This window comes from Eleginops maclovinus, chromosome 3 (assembly GCF_036324505.1).
Source record: "Eleginops maclovinus isolate JMC-PN-2008 ecotype Puerto Natales chromosome 3, JC_Emac_rtc_rv5, whole genome shotgun sequence".
NCBI classification, from domain to species: domain Eukaryota; kingdom Metazoa; phylum Chordata; class Actinopteri; order Perciformes; family Eleginopidae; genus Eleginops; species Eleginops maclovinus.
Window position 1 is genome coordinate 12,872,488 of NC_086351.1, and position 27,186 is coordinate 12,899,673.

Genomic DNA, 27,186 nt, shown 5'->3' on the forward strand with positions numbered 1-27,186 from the left:
GTAGGCACACAGAGGGATTTTTATTCTAAACGTAACAAAAGTTTACATGAAGCAGCTTTTGAAGAAATACAGTACATCACCAGCTGTTTCTCCAAACAACCTCTGGTGTTGCATTTTCATACACATATATTATTGTTTTGTTTTGTTTTTTAACTCCAGAACCATATGAAAATATAATTTAATGCACTTAACACATAACAATACATTCACTGTACACTATATCAAGACTTTCCTCCATACTGGCAGTACAATACTGTCACAATTCTTAATTGGACCATGGTTCATTAACAATTAACATCCATGCAGTGAAGATGTTACCAAATGGCTCAATGTTGATAAATCCTTAAACTTGTGGCATTAAATGATCTGTGGTTCATTATTTCTGGGATTAAAACATTGTTTTACATAATCTAAACTGATATATTATTATGGCACACAGTGGGAGCTGCATTTGTTTAACCCCTCTTACAGCTGAATACATGGCTAACATCGGACCCAACTTTGTTCTATCCATGACTGAACAATCACATGGTTTCATCAGACTGGGAGCCTATGAACAGCAGACAGTGAGGGTCGAAGTGCCTGGATTTGTCTGAACCGTCGAAAAACGATGCATACAAAGATCTGCACTGATTGGAATGGTTTACAATTCAAGGCAACGACTGTACATACAGAAATCTCACAATACTGAAAACACTGGAGGTTTGGTATACATCTCTAAATGCAAAACCTGCAAACCTCCGCTCTGAAGGCCTTTTCCCTCGGTTTGGTAACTACTGTACATACACCAGAAACAAGACATTGGCAAAAAAATGCTGATTTGTTGGCAACTTGTTACAAAAAGTGCTTCAATCCTTTACTGTAAAACAGTAAAGAAAACTGCTTAAGTCTTCAGGAAAGTGACCGGGAGAATATGGCAGCAATGACACACAGAGTTCCCATGATGCCACTGAACTACAAAAGTACTATCAGAACACTTGGGCAGGATTGTGGAGTTGAAATGCTTGAAAACGTCACCTGAGATCATCCTTTGGTGCTAACACACGCGTGCTTGCAGTAAAACAGATGAAAAAAGGTTTTAAATACATGTGATATGAAAGAAAACGTAACTAAGTCAACAACTGATTATAAACATTACATCTGATATATGAAACATGTTATACTGCACACATTCTGATTGTTTTCTTTTTCCTTTGACACATTTTTAGGTTCAAATGAGACAGAGGAAAGATAATTGTGCCTCCTTTCTTTAAAACAACCATCCAACTCTTTCCTCAGTTTCCTCTGACTTCACACTGCCTTTAAAGCAGGAGGCCCAACTGTACATGCAAGGCTGCTCGTGACTTAATGTGGCTGTTCTCTAGTCTACAACAAGCCCTCATCATTGACGAGCACCATATGTCGAAGTAAAATAGATAAATGATAGTTTAAATGTGCAAAATACAAAACTGTGAACTACACAAAGATTCAACATTCAGAATAAAAAGTTAAGGATAAATAATAACACACTTATACCATGCAATAAAAAATAGTGTCATAGCAAAGAAGGATAAGAGAGAGAGAGAGAGATAAGGGGCAGGGGTTTACTGATGCCAGGGTAAAAGGGGGTGGAATGAGAGACAGCCATTGCTGGTGATGGTGATCTTCAGGTGGTCGGGAAGTGGCCTGAGGGAGAGTGCTGATCGCTCACTCGCTCTCTACTGCTGCATCTTGCGGATGATGTCAGTAGAGATGGGTGGGTGGAAGTTGATGGTGTGGTGGCGGAGACCCTGAGACGTTTTGTAGCTCTTCCCACACCGGCACTTGAAGGGTTTGCGCACCCTTATCTGGGTACGGTGGCCGTTCTTGGCATGATACTTGATCCCATTCACATTCTGTAATGAAGCAAAGAATATGACACTCAAACATCCCTTTGGCTGAGTGACCCCACAACTACCTCTACCACATAACCCTAATACTAAGAGCTAATACCTACAACTGAGAATCCTATATCCAACATTTTTGGTTGCTTGCTGAGTAGGCTTTAGAGAAGAGAAATAAAATGTCTTGTTTTGCCCCTAAACAGATGCCTAAAACTGCCTGCTGCCTCTGACTAAGTCATCACCCATAACTCTGTCATTCACGTCAGCAATGCAATTTTCTCAAGCTGCACATAATTTATCCCAACCACACAAACCAGATGTGAACGGAAAATCCTGTAAAACTCCACATCACTGAAGTGGACTAGATGTATGCATCTATGTTGACATGCTGTAATGCTCAACCAAGAGCTATTTTTCCATTGTCAACAGCAGGGAATCCATTTTGAATTTTTATATAAGCAAATAAAATCACATATCTCACAAGTTTTTTATTTGTAATCTTCCAGACCATGGGAAAAAAGTTGAATCTACAGTATAATGTGAATTCTAAGGAGAGCTGGTGAGGGAAACGCACCTTGTATCTCTTTTTACAGCCTGGCACAGGGCATGCAAAAGGCTTCTCGTCTCCTCCGTTCATGCACATAGAACTGAGGATGGACTCGGAGCTGATGGCGCTTTCTGTGGTCCACGATTCATCGCTGTCTGACTCTTCAAAGTCTACCTCCTCCTCATCACACTCGCTACCTGTGGGAGGGGGAAAGGCAGAAAGTCAAAGAGTAGCTGACTCAGGGCCTTGTGAGCAGACATGCGATCATATACGCTGTTCTCCAGGAAGCTCTGATTTTATGCACATTTCTAAAGATGACTAATCTGTTGAAATAAAATCCAGGCCCTTTAGCCTTCAGGCTCACAAGTTTGGACTGTTCTCAACATGTGCTTCAAGGGAATGGTTCTGGAATTCGTGCGTAATGGGCTACAGTGCCCAATTTTTTGGAAAGACAGAAATATGTCAATTGTGGGAAAGAATGTATGTACATCATTAGGGTCTTGCGGTTTGTAATTATTTTATCAATTAATTAAAGATGTTATACCAGAAGACAAACTGAAAGACCACAAGAGCTATAAAAAAGAAATAACAATAAAGATTGTATACTTTATAAAACAAGGAAAGAAAAAACATTACAAGGGAAATAACTACAACAGTTCCGTTATGTAGTATACACTGCAGTGAATTAGATTCAGTGGACTATAAAAGCAGCGCCTATCCCTGTAGCGTGAATGTGAGTTTAACTTAGAAAACGTAATCAGTTCTCCTGCTGATTTTTATATCATTTATAATCATTTACACAGTTTGAATCTTTCAGCACAGCATGGAGTCACACACCTAGTAAAATATTGAGATGCAACCAAGCAGCAGTGGGGAATTTTCTACAGACAACATATCATAAGTTATTATTATCAGCAGTTAAAGCCATTACAACTGACAATTGGTGATTGATCATTTTCACAGTAGATAGAGGCTGAAAGATATATCTCTGCCAGTATATTTTGATTTTAGTTTAAGCTGTTACAGCTGCTTTTCTTTTCCCTTCCCACACTAAGTGAGACATCTGTTTCATCCTATAATATCTTTTTTTTTTTAAGTAAAAAGACAATGGAACCATTCTTTGGTGAATAGTTTAGCCCTGAAAAGGACATTGCACTGCCTCCATGCCCTCCTTCACAATGTAGGAGGTCAGAGCGGTGTCTAAACCTGCAGAGGTTCAGATTTACTTCAGCAGGGTGGATGCTTGCCTTCACGGTGTCTTGAAAACGGACCTCCTTGTTGAATGTCAGACTCCTTTACTGCGACACCACCCTGCTGCTTGCTTAATGAACAATGCATAACATGTATTTCACTGCCAGCAGAAACTACATTCTGGACATCTAACTAGAGAGATGAGTGTGTTAGCGATGGGTATGTACCTGTAGGTGTGCTGCTGCGGAACGAAGAGGAAGGGGTGATGGGTGGGGTGACCGGAGGGGTGAGGTTTCCACTGGTGTGGCGAGGCGGAGTGGAAACACTGCTGCGAGACAGACTGCCTGTCAGAGACAGAGACAACTTGGGCTGCACCTTTTTCCTCAGGGTCTCATGTTCCCGCCGCGCAGCATCTGTCATGAACCTGGCATTGTGGGATAAAGGACCAGTCAGGGTTTCAAATATTTCTCATGAAAAGAAAGACTGCATCTCATTTCATGTATAAAAGCGACTGTGGGTCTACCCTGATGTTTACAAAGTATTGCTATCGAAGGGTTGCTACTGTAGAACACATGTAAAGGAAAACATTTAATTGGCTCTATTCCCATCAAAAAAACGTACACCAGGGTTTATGATGGATAGTAAAGTCTTTGGTTAACGTGTATCATAAAGTGAAATGTTAACATAGGCGTTGTTAAAGCAAAAGTGGAATTAACAAATTAAACGATAACCACATCAAGATGTGTCTTGAAGGCAGGGAGACAACTTCTTGTACACTTGCTTGTTGCATAATGCTTTTAGAACCACTGTTCAAGCACCATATCAAAGACGACTGGGATGAACATGGAGCAATAAAACAACAGCTACCAAATACTGAAGCAATTCATCCAAGCAATCTACCAGATGACAACTGAAATTACTGGTAGCACCTCCTTGGAGCTCATATGATGCAGCAGTAATACTCACTGATGTAGAGGACTTTTGTTGATAAATCTTCATGGGGCCAAAGAGCAATAACATCAATGTTATGTCAGGTTTCTAAATTAGATTTGCTTTTAATTAAGATACTACAAAAGTAATTGGAAATTCAGGTGTTTTCTTTCTCAACATTAGTTCATGCAATTCTTTACCTGTTGATGTAGCTGAGGGCAACATAAGTTGGCTGCTGCTGCTCCTGCTTCTCCAAAAGACGGGGGTCTGTGTCTGAGCAGGAGAGAGACAGAGGGGTTAATGCTTGTCATATAAGGTAATGTTGTGGATAGCAGTGTGCTTGTTTTTAGTTGGCATCCCCACCAACTAGAAGTTACTGGTGCAGTGGATCCCAATCCTTAATGACTGTCAAAGGTTTGATAAAGTGTATTACCTTGCCTTGAATGTCTTTACACTGCCAAGGGAAAAAGGCACAGATAGGGGATAGGGTACATTATATAGACTGGATTGCAATTCAAATCCAGATAAGCGTTTGAATGTTTAAACTGGGTCAGTCAACGTGTAACAATATTATCACAGTGGAAACATAATCAGAGCAAACCTTTCATGTTGCTTAACCAAGAAATAGACACAAGTAATACTTCATGGTGGATATTAGTGAAACTTTTTCAAACAACTTACATTTTATAATATGCTGCAGTATCAAAAGGTCCTTGTATCATAATCTCTGCTACAGAATTATACATCTGTGCAAAGAAAATTACTTGTCATAACAAAAAGTATATTTTGAACATTGCTAAAGTTGAGATATTTAAACTGGTTACCAAAGTTCTGCTCTCTGATGTGCAAACAGTAACAGACTGTGGCCAATCTGGGTTAGCTGCATGAGTATATGTGCATGACCTGAGGAGCTGGGCTGTCAAAGAGCTTGCATGCTCAGCTGACTCGACAAATAAGGGTGTAATATGGCCAATAAAAAAACTATTTAGTGCAAATAATCAAAATGCAGGATATTGTGCAATGTGCATTACAATTAGTTTTTACATGATGTCATGCACCACTGTCTAGACTTCAGTTCCTGCATTTCTAATTTCCTCTAATCCTGCTTACAAGTTTTTCTATTAGATGAACTGATTGCCCTCTGTGCTCTTATTGCATGATGAGGCTACTTCACTGTTGGTTAAATGCATATTCCAGTATGTTTGAAGCCATATTTTGCACACAAGTACCACCTCAAGTGAATTTTCTTTTCAATTACCATGGCACCTTTTGAAAAGCTGCTCTGCAGACGCCACATTGCTCAAACATGACCGCACTTGACACGTACTGAGTTTTCCCATGCTGGGCTCCAGACATTCATCCTTCTCAGCAGTGCTAAATCTACAACAATAGCCAATCTCCACACCCTGAGGTGAAGCGGGCCTGACTTCAAACGCCTTTCCCGCTGCCATCCATGTGGGAGAAGAGAGATGCCCCATAAAACAACAGTGTCTACCACTTACCAGCTGAGCCTCCCTGTCTGCCTCTGACAGAGCTCAGAAAGACTGCTACCCCCATGTGGTTAAAACTATTGCTTGTTTCCATCCACAAGCTCATTTTTACACAACAATTACACCTATGACTACAGCTTTAATAGAATACACATATCCATTAAGCAAAGAAAATGTGATATATTTTGAAAATTACTTGATAGGATGATGATAGAAAACTTGTGGAAATAGTGTAATTGTCTTTGTTAACCGAACATGCAACACCTCTGTGAGTCTGTAATAAAACGCTGAGTCATTCTCAATTATTGGACTTTTCCTCCTGTTTATTTGTACGCCTGAAACAAAACACCTAAAACAGATTTCCTTGTGCCAAAGAAGAACTGATTAAACTTTGGTGGTGCTTTCCGATGGGATTTCACCATGAGATTAACTCTCAAGCTTGTCTTAAAGTGCCAGACTAACCCATGGTATCCAATGTTTATACCAATTAAAATGCAAATGCAACATCAATTCAACAATAAATGTAAACATATTCAAAATGAGTTATGATTTTAATACCACACCTGAAAACGGGGGCAAATCAAGATGTTGATGTTATGTATAGTCTTACATTTTGTTCTAATATGTTGCAATTTTGAAACTATGATTGTCCATTTTGGGTCTAGTTATTATTCCACAAAGCTATTAAACTTCTCTTTTGGTGGACCTTTACGGAAACATAACTACTCATCTTGTCATCTAGAAGCCATAAAGCTATAATTGTTTATAGGAATACAAACATGATTGGTATACATTGAAAGTAAAGACACTCTCATGAACACATAACCATCTATAAAGGAAGCCCACAGAGTAGACTGCACTCTGACTCTCTCTCTCACAGTAAAAACCACTGGCTTAATTCTATCATGAACAAGGTGAAAGTTGATGTTCACCAGAGAAATTCAACCCAAACCACATACAAGTATAAATGAAAAACACACACAGTTTAGAGGTCTATCAGAAATCTAAGACAACAAACCACTGTCAGTCTTACTGAGAAGTAGACATGGGTGATGAAAGGCGCAGGGCATCATGTACTCAGTGGTAACCGCCAAGACTCTCGGTTAACGATGAAATAGTGGCAGACTTTTATGATACTGGCAGGTAGGCTCTAAGAACAGCTAAAAGCTCAGCGCCTGAGGCTCAGGAGAGTTCTCACAAGGCCTCAGTCGTAAGCAAGTGTTTCATTAGCAGTGGATTTATCCCCAATGAGAAGGACAGCACACCTCTCTCTACTCTCCAGCCAGTCATGGAAACAGAGAAGGAAAGACACACTCATAATGGGACTATTCCCCTGCCAAAAGCCGGAGGCAATGCAGAGACTATTTTGTGTTGGTATGTGTGTGCGTGAGTGCACAAGAAATCCCTCCAAAGATCCCTAATGAGACTCAAGCAGAGGAACAGCGTCCTGCTCACAGACTGCTCAAACAGCAGTGGATCAATCTGTTCCCACACACTGTAAATCACACACACCTCAGGTGGGGACTGGGGCGAGGGAGGCCTGCATGGGCCTCCTTCCCCGCAGCCTCTGCTATTCTTTTGGGGCCACCGGCATTCAAGGAGAGGGATGAAGGCGCCTCAAGTGGAGATGAGGAGCCCTCTAATCAAACCACACAGGTGGTCCACCTTGGTGGCCAACTATAGAAGCCTTCTGGGAAACTCAAAAGTGCATTTACTGACCATCTCTAATTCCAGAAGCAAACAATGAGTCCTTATAAGCCCAAGTGATTGTTTATTTAGAGTAAGTCAGGTGTGGGATAAAGAAGAGAAAGGTAGATAAAAGCAGATCTAAAACTTGTATGGATGATATATGTCAAATAATCACTTCACTAAGTTTAAAATATTCTCATGCAAGGTTTACATGTTTTGCAAATTGCAGAGTTATCTCTCGAAAAAGTAAACATTTAAATCTGTATACAATTTAAGAAAGCTGCGGATTTTCTGCAGGTCAGAAAAAAAACATTTAGTGAAACTAAACACGGTCTTGAAATGCATTATGTTTTCATTCAGAGTTGTTTGGTTCGTATCTATTTTTGTTGATATGTGAAACCCTGATACATTTCCCCTGTAATCAAAAAATCTAACTAATACCTACATATTTCTCATCTCATCAACCCTGCTTAATCTTAATTCAAAAGTGCAAACAAACCCTTTCTATGAGGCACTGACTATGTTACTGTCTACGTGTAGACGTGTGAATAATGTGCAGAAAACATGATGCAACAACAAGGATCTCATTAGGGCCCTGATGACGGCTCGCAACAGGAAACAGGAGACCATCACACAACAAACCTTCCTCAGGCAACGGAGGAAGTGACGCCTGCTGCCCTCTCATAACGCCCTTCACGACCCTGACCCTCTTACACACACACACACACCAGACACACAGCTCCCTCTCTCATTTCCACCAGTGTCTGGTTCTCCAATGCACCCTCATGGCCAAATGCACTCTGGGGTAGAGCAGAGTGGTGAGCATTATGGTGACATGTTTATGGCGGCTGTGAGCAGCAGGGGACATAACCAGGAGTGGTGGCACAGGTAATTCATTACGATGTGACCTCTGAGGAGGAAATGAAACCAAGTCAAGCTCCATGTGTACGCTGCCTTTGTGGGTTACTGAAAAAACCTGGGGAGGTTAAAATGATCTATTATCAATATGTTTGGCACAGGCAGCAACTAAAATGTATTCCGTAAACTAAGTCATACATATATATAAAAAAGACACTAAAACCTAAAGTAAATATAAGGTTCATTGCACAAATGCTAAATGTGTGATATGCATAAAAATTGCATTTCATTTTATTTTTGATTGATCAGCCAATTTTATTCTCAAATGATCGTTTAATGCACTAAGAAGCCCACCAGCGTTTTGTTTCTCAGAGTTAAAGAAGACTTCAATAAAAATAATTCTGGTTTCCAACACAAAAAAATATCACACTTGTCCCGCACTACACACTCATGTCATGTGATGTCAACACAAACTGTACATCATCTTATATGAATAATGTTTTATCGAGTACAGGAGCCACTCATGTCGAGTCACCGCACAGGAACAGGAGCACTGGTGTCGGGGGATGGGGAAATGTAATTAGGCCCACCAGGTGCACAGATCAGGGAACTAGTTACTGCCTCCCAAATTTATTACTTCCGTGCAGATTTTGGGGGTGCATACCAACATCTACTAAATGAGCCTCCAGTGAGAATTGGCAACAAACAGGCTCATTGTTACTAAGCCTGCATTGCAGGCCATCAGCGCACCATGCCTCAGCAGTACACACACTCACAGGTTTAAATAACACGGTCGCTATTTGCTTCTGGTCTGCAGGGGCCTGGTCACTCGGTGACAAGGTAAACATCTCACTGGCTTAGTGCATGCAGGTTTTTAAAGAATACAAGACTATTTAGGTGATCTTTCAAGCTTAGCACGACTTAGTCTTGGTGTTCAAATGTTCTTCTGGGTTTACTGATGTAGGGTTCATGAGCTCTCCTTAAGTTAGCTATATGTGTTCACAGAAGTCTAAGCGGACCACCAAACACAATGTTATCAACTTTAATCTGCTGGTTACAAACACCATATCCATTTTTAAAATATTTTTCATAACTGACGTTGGACAGGAACTATTCTATATTTGTATTGATTTGTTTTATGACATTCAAATTGTATGTTTTTTCAGGAAAAGCATAATGATTTTCCATTTATCTTTATGTGTTTTAGTGTTTGTCGGTTTGAAAAACCTTATAACAAGGGGCTATTAAGCTGTGAATCATCAGCTATGAAAAATGTTGCCTTTAGGCTTTCTATTTCAAAGTTACTATAATAATATCCTTTAAGGAAAGTGATGTATGAACACCAAACTATTTTAAAAGGGGTTGAAATACAGTATATTCATGTAAATATTCTAAAAATGATAACGTATTTATACATTAACCAGTTAAAACATAGTATGTTTTGGTCTATAATGTCCCTTTTACTGTACAGACCATGCATCTAAAAAAAAAAAAACCATCAACCAATAGCAGAGCAGCGCCACCTTTTGTTCACAGACCCAAACCGCAGGCCAGCTACAGAAAATGAGGACAAGAATGTTTGCTTGTTTTCCAGGCGCCTAATTATAAAGCAGAATGTGCTTTAAGCAGCAGCAGGCCACCAGATGAGGAGGAAGACAGGCCAAATCAGGCACTCTCTGTAATTATGCTTCACAGGCACTTGGCACAACGCTCAATACTTCGCACTTCTCAGAGTGGGCACAGGCCAGTGGACAAAGGAGGGGGGCAGCAAGGTTTTTCCACTCTGAGCCCACTAATTGCCTCGTTATTCCCCAATAAGTCATTTTGAGTTTTTTTTTTTAAGGCTATCACCTCGGACACATGCTCAGCTCACAATCGGAGGGCAGAGGATATTAAAGCCAGTCAAGCAACAAACAAGAACAACAGAGACAGCTGGGCCTTGTCAGCTTCAATAATAAGAGTCTGAAATATTGGATTAAGAAACAGATGTAGGGATTTTAAGAGTGTCAAACTGTGCCGCCGGGAATTCACTTTGTAGACTAGGCTTAGATATGAAAATGTACTGTTCATATACAATCCAAAATGTATGTAAGATTAGACATAATAAATCTGTAGTTTCTGACCTTAAATACACAAGGTCAGAGTGTATTATTTTATATACATTTGAAACTTAAATTAAGTTTTCATAAACTCAATACAATATTCTTTTTACACAATACTAAAGTCAGTAAGTAAACAAAAACATTATTTTACTTGTACACAGAGTTTATAGTAAAGTGCTTTGAAAGCACATACAATGGTTCACAGATAATAACTTTGCTTAACATAACATTTTTACATACAGCAAACATTACAGAAATTCAAACACAAGTTATTGATGCTCTAATTAAATGGTAACTGAATGGAAGTGGCCACCAAATGTCACATAAATAACAAAAATATCTCTAAAATTTCGGAAATTATAAAGTGTATCATTAAGAAATTAATATCTTTTATTGCTTGAGCATAATGACTTCCCTATCTCAACACAAAGGAAGTTATTGTTATATTGTTTTGCCCCACATGAATAAGAGGTGGCGCTGTTGATCAAGGTGGGATCATACAGTCTATGGGGGGGGATGATGTGCATTAAGGGAGGCATTTTTGAGGGGCTATTTAGGGTGCATTGATAGCAGGCCAGGTGTGATGGTGTAATGAGCCAGTGCAGGTTCACAGCAGATCAGTCATGTCCTATAAGACTGAAATCATTTAAATACAATTAAATATAAAGTAGTAGTATTAAAATAAATACAAAAGTAATCATATATAATAGGCTACGAAGTATGAGGAAGCAAAGTCCAAATCTAGATTTAGGCAGGCAAAAGTAGGCAACAGAGTTTCTAATGAACTGCTCCAAAATTAATGCAATCATTTATATCCAGTCGTCTGTCTCTAAAGGTACTTTTTTTTTTAAACTTCAGATGGTCAGATTTAGTAAGGCATAAATCATTTAAACCCACCGTGGGACATCAGCTTAAAAAAACAACAGCTAATAATGAATCACAAAGTTGTTTCACAGAAGGTTATACTGTAATGGCATTGATAACGTCTGGATTTGTGTTCATCTCTGATGTCACACATGAAACTGCATCTTCTGGCCTTTAAACCAAGTGTACGTGACCCATAGCAAGTCTACTTTATTAAATGGGCCAACGAAAGGCTGAACAAGATTGAAAGCTATTTTCAAAGAGTATTATTTGTTGTCCACCCATCAGCTGACATATTTGGTTAAAGGTGCCAAGGGAAATATAGATTTAGATATTAACCATGTATATAATGACACACTTATTATGAATAGTAAGAAAGATATGGGTTAACAACAACTTAAACAATTAAATACCCTCGCCTAAACTACATCATTGGCGGTATGCATCCTTACTTTGAGAAGTAGTAAAACTGCACTATATTGTGAGGCGGATTGAAACGAGCTGAGAAGTAGTGAGAGTATCTTCATTGGCTCCTGCAGGCTGCAAGTTAACTCGCGACGCTTCCGAAGAGCTCCGCGCGCCGGCCTTGCGCTGCAATAATGTTGCACGACGACCCAACGGAGCGTAAAGAAAGTGTCTTCCTGTCGGTGTGTCTGTGGGTGTTGCAGCTGTTTGATCAGTCATACAGCATTGATACATACATGCAGTCGGTGAACAGGAAATGTGATATCTACACGTTAACATCAACAGCCACCACACCTAGCAACAGTGTTGTCAGGACGCAGGAAGTGACTTGCTAGCTCGCTAACTTAGCCACCTCTGCTAACTGCAAATCTCGGCCATTGCTGGCTGCGGCGCTCATTACTTCTCTTACCGATGTGGTTATCCTCAATGTGCACGATGAGCTCGGCCAGAGAGTCGAAGTGAAGTCCGCAGCCCCCGAACCTGCAAGCGTTGGAAAAGAAAGAGGCAGCGGCGATTCCTGTCATGGTCGCTGCTGCATTGGAAATGGGGGCAGCAGCAGCAGCAGGAGCAGCGGGGAGACACCAGGCGGACAGCGGTGTGAACAGCTGGAGCGGCGGGGGCGGTGCGGTGACTTCTCCTGGCTGCGTCAAACCAGCTGGGGACCAGACCGGAAGTAAAGGGTCTGACTTTCATTATAAAATCAGAAACTGTTTTTACTATTATATAGGGTATAAAAATAGATACATATTTGAACTAATTGGGGAATTTATAGAACTGATGCAACAACAAGTATTTATCTTCAAGTTACAAACAAAACATTTCCCTGCTACTTAAAATAAAATGCATACAGGTGGAAGTTACAACACACCAAAGTGTGAAAAGAAACACCTTATTTTTAATGATAGGGTATGTTAAGTACGGGTGCATAATTCCCAAAGCAGTTATTGCCCTTGGATTACTAAACGGGCCTACCAGGCACAGTCCTGGAGCCTAGAAGTGTCAGGACTTCCCTGCCCTTCACCTTCAAAATGACACATTCTGACCCCAAAGAAAGGCAGAATGACCACAAACAAAAACAACACTACACACAACAATATTACACAATGGAGGCAAAACAACCACAAAGAGACACAACAAGATCAAGAAGACACTAAATACACATGCACAAAATGACAACAAACATTACACTTCAAAAAAGATGCTCAACAACTACAAAGACATAGAAATACATTTGTCAACTAAAATAATAGCCTACTATAGTCAACAAATAAACTAACCTTTTCATCACTAACTAAATACTACTTCTAGTTAGCAGGACTTAAATGTGGAATATTCTTACAAAATGACAATGTACAGTTTTTGAAATGTTAAATGATTGTTTTTCCACGTAATATCACAATTAAATTAATGGATACACTTTTCATGATTTGAATCCCATCTAAGTCTGGATTTGTGCCCAATAAATGCCCCCAAATCAAAGAATTAAGAGATGAGCATGAAGATATACTGTAGTTGCACAGATCACCCACTGGAGCAACATGTAGCTGAAAACCATCTTAGGCCACAATGTGGCAGTGTTGGTCAGTGAATAAATATGAGTAGAGTGTGCTCTTTCTTTTCTGTAATGAAAAGTCTACAATCAACCATCCAAAACTTTGGCAAGAATGTTGTTAAATGTTGCTAAATACAAGTTAAACAACACATTATACATTTGAAGTAGAATTGACTTTGAGCTTCTGTCTAAAGATATTACTACTTAGATTTGATACCATTAAGGTCACTAGATGCATGCATGTGCTGCAAGGTCATTCTGATCATTATTTTTTTTAAATTAGAACAGCAAACTATAATGAACACATGTTTCCATTTTGATGTATAGGTGGTGCTGTCATCTCCAATAAAAAAATGTCAATTTCTGGTTCTGATTTATAATGGATTGTTTTTTTGTTTTGCTGTCTGTTTTCAGGGGAAGGGATGGAGTGATGCAATTGGTTGCAAGATAAAGACGGATGACTGCACAATGTACATAATAGATGACAGGTGTGTGAAATAGTGCTTTTTTGTTTTTAGCATATATCAGGTGCACGTTTACTTTGAGTTTTGGTTTGTTGATGGTGTAGTGGGTCTACATTGGGGCCAGCCCATTTTCATATAAGGCACCGAAGTGATGGTAAAAATATTTTTGCCATTTTGCTTGACAACACTGAGGCATTACATCACACATGGCCTCTTGTTTAAAGAAGCTGACAGCAATAGTTTAACATGTTGGCGTTCGCTACCCTCAGTTATTTATTGATGGCTGTGCTTGACGAGCATAGCTGCAACTAATCATTACTCTTTAATTTGTCACAGCCCATGAAGGCAGATAAGGTAATATATGCGTTGGTGACTTTCTGCAGAGAGATTTACTGAATAGGTTGTTTAACCTCAATTTGAAAGCTCATGCAGGAAAAGTCACATATCACAGCTGCTGGTAAGCGATTAATCCCTGTTACCTTATGTGACCTACACAACAAGTTTGAGATAACCAACAAGAGAATTTTGCTCTCTGTTAGAGATTTACATGCACTCCCACATATAGTAAGGAGGCAGTAAAGAGGGGCCCCCAAATTCTTCTGGCTTCTGTAATTCAGCCTATAGAAGAGACGTAGTCCAACATGTAGATCAATTTATTTGAAATATACAATTTTCAATTGTTTATAATATAGAATTCAATCGTATTGAAAGATGGCAGAAACAGCTTTTCCAACTCCAAACCCTCCTAAGAAATTCTTTCAAGTACAACTCACCACCACGTTTATTTATGAATGGTATTCATAGAACGTTTTTCTGGCCAAGGTAAACTATAATGAAAGGAATAACATAACGGTCACACTCCTCTACAAATAAATCCAAAAGCTATGTTGTGGTGTAAATCATAACAATCCCGTCTCTGAAAATGAAAGATAGAAATGTGTTCATATTATCATCCATTTATTTTACACTTTTCAAACCCAGCCAGAGAACATTAACAATGACTTTAACAATCCGGTATGAACACATACAGAAGCCAAATTCAGATGTCAGTAAGAAGAGTGATGCATTAACCCACAAATGCTGAGCACAGAGGACATCAGCCTACACTGTTATAAATCTAAAGGGCCATCAAACAGGCAGCACCATTCACCAGCCACCTAATGTAAATGTAACCGGGTTGAGTGTTTGAGTGCAGAAATATCACTGGGGTTATCTACTGGGAACCTCCGAGCACATATGTTTTGTTGAATTAGGCTCTCACTTCCACCATGAAACTATATGTTTATTACCAGAGTGTTTCCCGTACCATTTTCAAACCTTTGGTTGTTCTTTCAAATCACTTTAATCTGGAGATTATATTATAAGGGGAGTGGCACAAACTTTTTTGTTTCAACAAATATATTTAGTTCCCTATTATTAAGTTGAATTAATTCCAAAACATTACCACAACTCTACATTAATGTTAGATTTAAGTCATTATTTAATATTTTGGATTTTAACTATTGACCAACAGCTTTTCCAGTAATTCAGAAACCTCATGATTTCAACAATTACAGTCTACCAGTCTGCTGCATCCTTTAGTAAAACATTGTGATAGTTTTCCACTGTGAGTCTATTAACAAAGTATATATTAGCACTTCTTACAGATTTAAATTTCCGAATGAAACGGACAGTGTGGAGAACGTGTAGTTTGTGACATGGAGAATCATTTGAACCACTGTATGATAAAAAATAGAAAACATCATCTGCCAGACAGCTGTTGATAATATGTTGAAAGCTTCTACAATTTAATCAAAATCCAAAATCCAAATAACCTCTACGGAATTTTGTGGATTTTTTATTTCTGCACTTGTAATAAAACTAAATGTACATCTGCCACCATATGTGTGTTAGTGAGGTGTTGAAATATGGAATGGTATGCGGTTATACTGAGGGCGCAACGTTTCCATCCCTGCAGGCACAGTCTTTAAGGTGTGGAGTGCAGGAAACAATGTTTACAGTAACATTCCATTGGATTGAACATCTACCCTACATCTTCAATTGTTGTTCAAAGTCAACATTTTCTCAATATACTTTGTTTACAAATTGAAAACCCGTATGACACTTTTGTTATTTAGCCTCCTTCACCTTTTGCACCTTCTGCAACAAAGCATCCTCACTGGGGCTAATCCTCCCAAGGTGACATTACTGAAAAACCTTGCACAAAGGCATAATAATAAAAGGTTTAGTATAATATAGATCAAATCTGCTTTAGTGTGGGTCACTGACCTCAACTGTATCGGCTCTTTCCAACCATAATAGTCTGCTCCTCTGGGAGCATAATGTTTGGATTGGTTGGGAAATATATTGGCAATAAAGAGACAAAAGGATGTCATAAACGTTGATTAAAGCTCTGGTTAAAAGACAGAGGCGGAGAAGCTCTGAGTTATGAGGGCTTTTCAGACTGCGTTATTGTTTCAGTGACAGAGCTCTTAGTGCGTCTAGTGGAGTGGTCGCAGGCGAGTGGTAAACATTTCTCAAAGTGTGAGGAGTCATTAATCCCTGAAGCCGAGAATGGCTTCACTACCGGTGTCTGTGGCCCAAGAAATCACATCCAGTTGGCACCAGCAGGTCACAAAGAGCTCCAACACAAATGCTTTGTACTCCAAAGCTGTTTAAATCTCTTTTAATGCTGTAGCTAAGGCACATATAAGGAAAGACAGTGTGGAACAACTATGGGTTTTCCACATTCAATACATTTGTTAGTGAAGCTTGATGATGCACATCACGGCAGCAAGTTTGACCATTAAATTATAAGAAAAAGAAAGAAATGAGTTTGATTTGAACAATAGATTACGGCTCAACCCTGACATAAAATGTAGCTGTGATCCTTAGAAATATGAGCAATTCAAGAATTTAATGGGCACTAAAAGCTCAAACTTTTACTAATGTTGTGCTTATTAAAAAGAAATGATTACCTTCATAGCATGTTTTTAATCTCTTTAGACAACTCATGTCTGAAGTAGAAAAAGTAGTTTGAAGACGTTTGTATCAGGTTTGTGCTGCCATGTTGCATACTTAAACATTAGTTGGTTTTTGATCAAATTAGCACACAGCATGTTGAAAACCATGTAGTAATCCATCTTAAGCTATACACATTTCCCAGAGGGTAGGAGAAATAGAGGGGAGTTAATGGTGGCATATAGCAGCTCATTTTTGCCTCAGGGCCCCATGGCAGGTTAATCCAGCCATTACTGTCACTGCATTACAGGCAGCCACCTGGACATACAGGTGGTTAGTCACCATCGCTAAATATTGCAAACAAGTCTCTACACACATTGACATAATATTTGAGTTTAACTGAAAGGCAAGTATTGTATCCTTTTTTTCTCAGTATATAATTAATCCAATAAGCCCTTTTCACACTGGATCTTTTTACACGTCACAGTAGTTAAAGCACAGGTGTAAATAATAAAAAATAATGATGGCTGAATTTAATTTAGCAGCTTTAGTTCAAGGATTGTATGTGCATGCTGGCTAAAGTCATTCATCGTAACTGTAACACCTGTGCTTGTGTTGCTTTAAAAGATCAAAATGTTTGCAACAAAAAGGCCTGTTCTGATCATTCGTGTTGGCTTAGAGTAGTGTAGAAAAAAGGTGCTTTTATTTACCTTTTAATACGACTAATATGATTGGCTGTTTAAATGATTACAGTATGCTACTTGACTTTTATTTACTATATAGGCTACTAAGGCCAATGACCTAAGTATTGTGTTTCAGGTTATAAAGTTTGTGATCTTCATATTTCACTTTCTCAAACTTCACTTTTCTTATGGGACTGTTCAAAGTTATCAGTTAATGTGATCCAGATCTCATTTGCATGGCTAATTGGGCAGAACTGGAGCTCCATCTTCGCGCCACACCCACTCCTGCTCCGGCAGTGTCCGTCCATGCCTCTGGGTGTGCATTTTGCTAAACTCCGCCCCGCTCGCGCCGCCTCCAAGCGGACCGCAATGATTTAGAAGTTCAGGAATCCCACGTGACGTCACCCGGGGGTGACGTTATGCTTCTCTAAATAGATCGTATTGTAATATTTTCTCAGTCCAACGTGGTTTCTTCTCAGAGACTGCTTCACATTTTCTACACTTGTTTGGTAAGTTGAAAACCTCACACCAGCATGCAGAGGACCGTGCACGCGCCCCTGCAGGTTTGTTGTGTTTGTTAAAAGCGATCCTTGTGACTTTTTCTCATTTTATGTCATGCAACAGCTTGTTTTGTTCTTTGCTTCAGCAGCCCTGGTCTATTTTTTATTTTGTTCTTATTGTTCTCAATTCATGAATGCTTGCAAGTGTAAGAGAGAATAGATAATATTGGTTTTATTAGAGTACGTGCATTGTCATCTCACTTCGCTGTCCGTGCGTCGGCCTATCTGTTGACTGTTGTTGAAGTTGAACGCGGAGTCAAGTGCTGCTGCTGCTGCTCGCGCTGGCAGGTAGCAGCGGGGCACCAGTCTGCAGGAATTTGTCTCGAGTCCGATTGAAAACAAGACAATGTCATTGCAACGGGTGGTGCCATTGCATTTCACAGCAATTTGGCTCGTCTTATAGATTTCTTATTTGCTCCATTGCCCAGAGCTGGTTCCGTACATCATTGCCCTGCTGTCCCATCTCGGGATACGCAGAGCCGGCGTTGGTCCCGGACTCTGCAGCTCACCAGTGATGTTCTGGAAAATGATTGCTGTCATGCCAGTCAAAAAGAAAAGATTGATGCTCCTGTTCCCGTGAAATTTACCATCCCTTTTTTTGTCTTAAACAGCAATGTGACCAACATTACGTCATTCTGCAGGCAAGTCGATATTTGATTAACCGCTGAGATGTTGAGGGTTACTTTCTGGAAGGTTGTGCTGACGAGGCGCGCTTTGTACGGCTTGGGGGGAAAAGAAAGATGTTTTAATCATTTGATTACTCTCCGCTGTCATTATGTTTATGTGACAACACTATCAATAACCACTTTTTCTCATACACGCTGTTTTAGATTAATGTGACGGCTGCCGGATTTATTGTGTCCCTTTTAATTGGCTAAGGTAAATAGCAGTTTATTGTAAGGACACGTTTCAGGATGATGTTGCTAATAATTCTAATCATTTCATTTCGACTAAGATGGTGTTTTATTTTTTAAATCACATATTTTCTGCTCATTAAGTTCTATCATTTAAATGTAAAGTTTTTATGAAATCAAAAAATTCGAGAAAAAGTTTGGAGGATTTACTTTTTCAACTTTTACTATTCTTTGTTGCAAAAAGCAACGGCATCAAATAAGTAAATTGTTAAAAATCAAAACATTTTACCTCAATGAAAATAATACACAACACACAGTATATTTGTATTTTTTTTCAAATATTTCAGTAATATTCTACTGTAGTGAAAAGCCAACTAAGAAAATGAAACATAAAAATCTGAATAATTACATAAATACTTAAAAAACAGCAAGGACTCTCGAGTCACTGACAATAACCTTACTGGGTATCTTTGGTTATTTAGTAACCTTGATGCAAATCTAATTCTTAACATATTTAACACAATGCTCAGCTTGATTGCAGTGCAGCAGCTCATTGCAGTAATGAAATGTGACCTTTATTTGTTGATGGGTGCTGCATGTGCTCAAGGTGAAACATTCCTCTGGTGACTATACTAATGTAGAAATGGGTCGGATAACAAAAACCACAACACCATCAAGAGTTTTGTCACATATGTCTCACCTTTAAAAAACTGTTGCACATTTATTATAAGGTTGACTCGTTCACCTTTAGTCATTTCATTTTGGGACTTTTTCCTTTAATCTAGTGATGGTATAATGAGAAATAGCGTGTTTGCATGCATTCACTCTAGGAGCAGGAGTTCAGGGCAGACATTGTCTAAGAAGGCCATGTTCCCTGCCTCAGGGTTTGCCGTGATCCTACCTTGAACTTCTGCTGTCAAAGGCCCAGGCTATGGGGAGCTGGAGATTTGAATTGCTGCGCATGTTTGTGCTTGCTTTAACCCCATATGCCTCTGCACCCCAACCCCTCTTTTCCTCACCATATTGTTTAAATTCTAATAAGCGGCGTACCTGGAGAATTCCTCCCCAGCTTCTCTTGAAATTGAACGCCAGGCCCTAATCCTTCCCCTCGCACACATCAGGATATAGTTAATGTAAAGTGTAACCAAATTTCCTCTGCTAAACTAAAACATCTATATCAAATGAGAGCCAAGTGCCTCTTCCAAGGAAAGGGGCGTTGAGTACTGATAATTTTAAGTGTGAAAGCTATTGGATAATTCACAGACGCATTCACAGAATTCATGTTTTAGAGTTTTATGCGTCATATGGTTCAAATTTCCTGAATTGTGATGACCAAGTCCCATTTTAGAAACAGGAAGGTAAAAGCTAAATCTTTGCATCTGTTTTCACAGTTATTCATTCTTTTGTTTCCTTTGTTTCTTACTAATGCTTTCTGGTGATGTCAGTTTTATTTGTGATTTATTGTAATATTTTGGATTTAAGTCGTGCAGGTGTACAGTAAAAAGCCGGAAAATGACAACCGAAAGTTCAATGTAACTGTATTTGAGATACAAATGTGACCTTAAGTGTTGAGAACATCAGCTACGTGTCCATCAGCTTTTTGAAGCAGTTGTTCTTCAGTCTTACTTCCATCCTGGGTCTAGCCTAAGTTCAGAGTTAGGATCAGCAGTGTTAGTCATGTTTGTTGTGTCAAAGGAAACCAGGTGAGTTTTCAGGGGCCCCTGTAGTAAAGACGCAGTGAACTGGTGACAGAAAGAGAGGCTCATTGCTCTCTGACAGAGAGACCCTGTCCAGACTCTGTTCTGCAGGCTCGCTCATGAAGTACAGCTTGTTAGGAAAACAGCACTGCTTAGCATAACACAATATTTGAGTGTTTTGACTGTGCTTGAGGAAATAGTCTGTACCCGTGAAAAAGACACACATGTATATAGTGTATGAAGGTATTCATGCTTGAAACGTGATGCTTGGCCTTGACTTGAATTTAGGATGCAATTTTGTGAATTGATCATGTTAGCAGCAGGTTAAAGAATAGAATACACTTTGTGTTGTATGTGTGTAAATAATGATTGAACTCTTGGGAGCTGCAACAAGCTCGTTATAAAAAACATACATGATGAAAAACCTAATGAGGATATTAAAAATACTGCCCTTACAGACATATTTCCAAAGTTTATTTTGATGAGATTAGATCAGTGTAACATGAGGGAGACTGAGAAAAAAGGAAACGGCAGAAATATTTCTTTATCTATAAAGGTCTATAATTGGCCTTACTTATGTGGTGTCATAGTTGAGATGAACTGTGTTATTGTCCACCTACTTGCTTTCATAATTCAAGACTTTATTCTCTTTTTAGAGTGCAAAATGCTTCTCCAGACACCCTGCGTTTTCACTTCGATGCGGCTTTGATTCACTCCTCACAGAGACCTTACAGTGCAGAGTTTGAATTTTTATTCCCAGTTTGCAAACCAAACGACCTGCATGTTCAGAATTAAAAAACCTCTTGCTAATGATAAACGCACTGGCTCGAAGATAAATATGCTCCCCTGGTGCTGTGCTGTGGCTAGGGATTAATAAAAAATGTACCTTAATACTTGTCATCACTAAACATCTGTAAAAACATCTGTCAGTAAGTGCTAAACATCTGTAGTGCTGGCATGTATTGACCTCTCAGAGGTTGTTTGTGTTTGACAGCAATGAGAATAATTGTAGTACACCTAAAATAATAGAATAATATTGTTAGATACTGTTTGCGGGGTCAACTCTGAAGTTGTTGGAAATGTTAATGCTTTAAATATTCAAATGTGAGTGGGGCATCAATAGAATGATTGATTAGAGTGCACATCGAGGCCTTTAAAGAGTTTATCATTTGTCTCTTGGTTTGCTCTTGAGAAGCTTATAAAATGCACTTGTTTTTTTCTCTCTTTCATCTTGTCATAGATATAGTCTATAATATTGCTGTTTTCATATATCTTTAAAGCAGAATGCATCCTTGTGTACATGATTAAGTTTCTGTAGTTTAACAGTGACAGGATATTTATAGAATTTGTTGGCCTTTAATATTTATGTGACTCTGGTTTAATTTTGTTCTTTTTGACCAAAGCCCATGTACGTACGAGGCACTCTTCCTTTCTGGGAAAGTGGGTCCTCTTTTTCATTCTAAATTATTAAAGCAGCTCAAAGGGTTATCAAATCCATTGCACATCTGATATGATGCGTGGCTGTGGCTGTGGTGCATTGAGCAAAAGCTTATGAAGCACAGATTTGGCAGTAGGTGGAAAGTAAACGAGCAGTTGTAGCTGTCAGACCAGTGCAATGTGTCAGGCTGGATTCTGTCACTTTGTGATGAAAATAAACATTTGAAGACACTTACTTGAAACTGTGATTTCAACTTTGTGTTGGTGTTTGATTGCACATTTCACACTTGGTTTATTATTTAAGTTTTGGGATTTTCAATAAAAAACCAAACTAATTATTTAAGTATGTTTGGCTGATGAATTGCTTTCTTTTTGAATCCAGTGCCTTGAGTCCTTTTAACCCAAAACCTTGGTGTTAGTTTTTGTTCCAGTATAAGCGTGACACAATGAATGTATTTTTCCCCCCTTGATGCTCGCAGGGGAAATTCAAGTCATTTACTTTTTCGCTTCGCTTTCTCTTTTTGTCTGTTTTTTGTAGTTTTATGAGAAGGTGGCCAGAGTGATGAACTCAGACCAGGAAAGGCCGTACGTGTGCAACGCTCCTGGCTGTTCTCAGGTGAGTGTGTCATGAGAGCCACAACACACACTTTGTGTGTGTGTGTGTGTGTGTGTGTGTGTGTGTGTGTGTGTGTGTGTGTGTGTGTGTGTGTGTGTGTGTGTGTGTGTGTGTGTGTGTGTGTGTGTGTGTGTGTGTGTGTGTGTGTGTGTGTGTGTAACATGAAGAGGTAAACATTGAGGAGTGAGTTAGTGCCTCACGCAAAGAGGGGAAACAAAATAGCTTTGAACTGAGGCATACACAACGTGTAAATAACCCTTCAAGTGTAAAAGTACCCTTACAAAAATGTTCTTTAAAGTTGGGGCTGGGAAACAAATTATTTGAAGTGATATGGGACATATATTTTGTATTATAATATGGCAAAAGTGGTTTTAAAGGCTGCATAACAGTAAAGTCATGTCATTTTCTAAAACTACCAGACACTTCTAGCTGTGCTATTATTGAACGTAATCACTTTATCCACAGAACTAATACGCATCTATCAAAATCTTATTGTCTAAATAATACGTGAATGCACCAATAGTTAATTGCACAAGAGTTTTGCAATATTGACAAAGAGATATTATTCAACAATATCCTGATTTATTATTTTTTCTCCATATTGCCTAGTGCTATTTGTAATTTGCACATATTTTGTTTAAATACAATTCTTACTCTCCTACTTTTTTAATCTTAACAGCGATTCCCCACGGAGGACCATCTGATGATACATAGACACAAACATGAGATGACCCTTAAGTTCCCCTCCATAAAGAATGACAACATGTTATCAGGTGAGTTACAGCTGCTTCTATTCAAACGCACACACTACCTCAGCAGGGCTCACAGGAATCATGGAGCTCCTTTGCAGGTGTGTGCTTCAGTGACTCATGCTCCGAGTCAGACGCACTTGTCTATCATCAGAAAACTTCATGGCGTGTCTATACCAGTTGTTTACAGTAATGTAAATCATAGGACACACGTTACCTTCAGCTTTGTTTAGGGCATACCACTTTACGCACACTTCAGGGGGCGATGACGTGTGTCTGGAGAAATCAGCATGCAAAGCTAAAGTGGGATTAGCATTTCCCGTCATCAATAGTCTTGATCTTACTGTACGAGAAGATGGTTATTATTGTTTTAAGGGTATTGTTGTGTCCATACCTAAGTTCACATGATGACTGGCACATTAATCTACTGTTCAGAGAAACATTGATTGTGTCCTGCATATACAGTTATGTCAACTCAAGGCCGATCCATAAGTATAGATCTCCGTTCCTAGAAACAGCCAGGTCACACTAGATGAAAGCCACGCCGCCGTGATTGTGTCTTCTCTATTATTTACGTTCAGAGGACAGCAGGATCAGATTTTCTAGGCCGGGTGTTCTTATCGCTTGTTGTCTGAATTACGGCTCTGACCATTTCTCTTTTAGAGACCTTAAACTCTGAATAAAATATACTGTATTTATTGTAGCTCAGCAACACATTGTATCACGCTCTAAGCTGGTGACTAAAACGGTCTGCTCTTAAAATGGTATTACTATTACTGTCGACCCAAAGTTACCCCCTGCTCCATTGACTCACACTTGTTATCCATGACTAAAAATTGACATTACTCTCCTTTTTATATATAGAGCTTGAGCTGTTCGAAGTGGATGAAGTATATTTGTAGTAGAACTGTATTTGGGTAAACAGGTCATGATGAAAGTTTGAGTCAATCCTCAGTCTAGCCAGAATGGATAAACATACCATGAAGTATGCTTTTAGCCTTTGAAACAAGCCTGATCCTAAAATCACCTTCAACTGTCTGAAACCTGATCCCTGTGCACCCCCCACAATGTCAAGTTGAATACCGCAGTTTGACCGAGCTCAACAAATGAGACCCCCACTCAGTAGGTGGGATCTGTACTTCATCAGCTGGAATGGGGCTGTCAAGCGCAGTATCTCTCACTCGCTGACAGAATGGAAGTTATGTTTTTCTTAAAAACATTGCAAATATGTAAGAACAATACTTTAATATCAATATAGATCTGCTTTGGCTTCTGTGAAGAGTTTATAGTGAAACTGGGGTCCACATGACCCAAAAATAACAAAAATAAGACACTTTGCTCAAGACACTCCCACACTTCAACCCCCCTCTCCTGATTGTTGTACTTTTTTCATCTTAAGTAAAACGATAGAAAAACAAATAAATCTGATGACATCATTATAAAAAACCTTTGCTTTTACTTTGTCTAACATGTACTGTATGTCTTGCTAACATAGTGTATCATGTACAGTTGTGTATAATTGTATCATGTGTCCGTTTGGATTGCTGCTGCTTTAGGCTGACATTTATGTTAGTCATAATTTAGCATGCTGCTCTACTCCTTAAGCTTAGGTGTTTCGCTGTCCACGATCATGTCATCAAACAATATTACCAGTTGTTGATTTGAAAGTAAAACTTGAAAAAACTTTTCTTTGATTTTCAGACCAGACGCCAACACCAACACGCTTCTTGAAGAACTGTGAAGAGGTGGGATTGTTCAGTGAACTGGATTGCTCCATTGAGCAGGAGTTTTGCAAGGCCCAGGAAGAAGAGGACAGTAAACAGGTACTGTGAGAAAAAAAGACAAGGTGAGCCCACAGCCACCCGGATGGGTTAGGTCAGGTGGTTGTGAACTGTTATCTGAGCAATCATCAGTCATATCACGAATGGCAGCCCACACACTATGAGCTGATGCACACAATGATGAATAGATTTGCAACACCTTGACTTCATGTAACCACACGATGCTAGCTTGTTAAAAAAACTGATGACCGCAGATATTTATACAACTCCTATATTTCAACGTCATTTTTGTTTTTACCGTAAGTATAGGAAGGTGGGGCACATCCAGCCACTCACTGATCCCCACCAGTCCTGTTGACAGTGACAGACAGGGTAAGCAGGTGGAAATTTGTCACCAACTACAGACAAGGAAAAGGTGATCAGGTTCTCCACCTGTAACTTCAAACAGCTCTCCAGCTTTCTCTCACAACGGCAGTTCTATTTCCTCCTAGACATACAGGCAGACCCTTGAGACAATGTTTGTGACAGCAAAAATAAAAGACCTGGACAGACATTTGCCCATTTCACCAAAGGCAAGGTCATTTATGTGTTATGGATGAGGCACCTCCACCTAAAACATGTGTACTAGTCAAATCACCACTAGACAGACTGCTTATCTAATGTCTGGAGAGATGTGCAGTGCACGCTTTAGCTAAGCTGTCGGCGCGGTGGTTTGGCTCTGGAGCTCATCTGTGCTCAGGTCAGCCTTGTCTCGCCTCCCCAGCCTGTGTGGTTTATGATGGGAGGCTCTGCTAAGTCAGCAGGAGGCGAGTTGGAGCAAGACTCTCTAAAAGTGCATATCACTATAAACAAAGTGGGAGCATAACAATTCAGGAAAACAGCAATCGGCCTGTATGAATATTCATAGTCACGTGTTATATTTACCAACACTCATTTGTCTGTAAAGAGTGAAAAATGTAGTCGATAAACTTTCTTTTTGGCTTTCCTAACCTGAGACACGTATATAACATTTAATTTAGCTGACGCTTTTATCCAAAGCGATAAATGCAACTGTAAAGAAATTAAAGGTTTTGCCTGTATTTCCTTTTTGTATTTGATCATTCTCTTTGGCTGTGTCTCATTTGACTCAATGCAAATTACTTCAGCTTAATGTTTGTTTTGTGCCAAGATACTGTATGCAGCACTGAGCTCAGAGATATTTTGTTGAATAATGGTACATAGTTATTTTGGGATGTATGTGAGATCACATGAGTTAAAACAAACAAACGGTCCTGCTGGGCTACAAAACAATAAGGAAGCATGGTCTTCATTAGACTCCTAATGTTTCCTCAATGCAGAAAAAGCCTGTGAATGATAGGTTACAATGTTCCTCATTACCCATTCAAACATGTTCCCTCAGCTTGGAAAAATGTGAAAGATGTCTAACTTTCTGCTTGCTTTTCTCTCCCCTTACTCGCTGCAGAGCATCTCCCTGCACGGCCAGGGAGGCCAGCACCAGCAGTCCCACTCACGGATGGGCAACCATGATACCAGCATCGTGATCCAGCAGGCCCTGCCCTCTCCTCAGTCCAGCTCCGTTATCACTCAGGCTCCATCCACCAACAGACAGATAGGGTGAGTAGGCACGGGGCCGAAAAATCCAGCAAAATGCTGAAGATCACAGACAATTGTTTTTGTCAGCAGAGAAATAGGAAGGGGAAGGAACATAATTTTTTTCAGTTTTTATCTTTGCATCTTTTTCACTTTGTTTTATTATTTTGATTGAGAAGTAGAGGCACTGCTCTCACTGCTGACAGATGGTTAATTATCTGTGGAGTGTGAGGATGTATCCTTTCCCTTCAAGTGTATCCCTGTA

At 39.4% G+C, this 27,186-nt stretch overlaps 2 protein-coding genes across 6 annotated transcripts in view; one reads left to right on the top strand and one right to left on the bottom strand.

Annotated features, from left to right (window-relative positions):
* Positions 1–3: 3 nt before the first annotated feature.
* Positions 4–12,632, bottom strand: jazf1b (JAZF zinc finger 1b). Of its 2 annotated transcripts, XM_063878992.1 has the most exons (6): positions 12,408–12,632; positions 4,731–4,803; positions 4,567–4,593; positions 3,828–4,024; positions 2,437–2,606; positions 4–1,874 (listed from the first exon to the last, which is right to left on the bottom strand). In XM_063878992.1, exons 1-6 carry the CDS (start codon positions 12,520–12,522, stop codon positions 1,698–1,700), a joined length of 759 nt encoding a protein of 252 aa, XP_063735062.1. In that variant the 5' UTR covers positions 12,523–12,632; the 3' UTR covers positions 4–1,697. The 2 variants fall into 2 exon arrangements, with proteins under 2 accessions (XP_063735062.1, XP_063735063.1); XM_063878993.1 differs by lacking the exon at positions 4,567–4,593.
* Positions 12,101–27,186, top strand: part of creb5b (cAMP responsive element binding protein 5b) — a 42,787-nt gene continuing 27,701 nt past the window's right edge. For 2 of the 4 annotated variants that reach the window (XM_063878985.1, XM_063878986.1), the window contains exons 1-5: positions 18,118–18,200; positions 22,724–22,801; positions 23,481–23,574; positions 25,252–25,373; positions 26,794–26,945. In XM_063878985.1, coding sequence (XP_063735055.1) covers positions 18,171–18,200; positions 22,724–22,801; positions 23,481–23,574; positions 25,252–25,373; positions 26,794–26,945 — 476 coding nt within the window. In that variant the 5' untranslated portion in view covers positions 18,118–18,170. Of the gene's footprint in view, positions 12,672–13,964; positions 14,039–18,072; positions 18,201–22,723; positions 22,802–23,480; positions 23,575–25,251; positions 25,374–26,793; positions 26,946–27,186 lie in introns of those variants that run through there. The other 2 variants (XM_063878988.1, XM_063878987.1) reach the window with 2 other exon arrangements.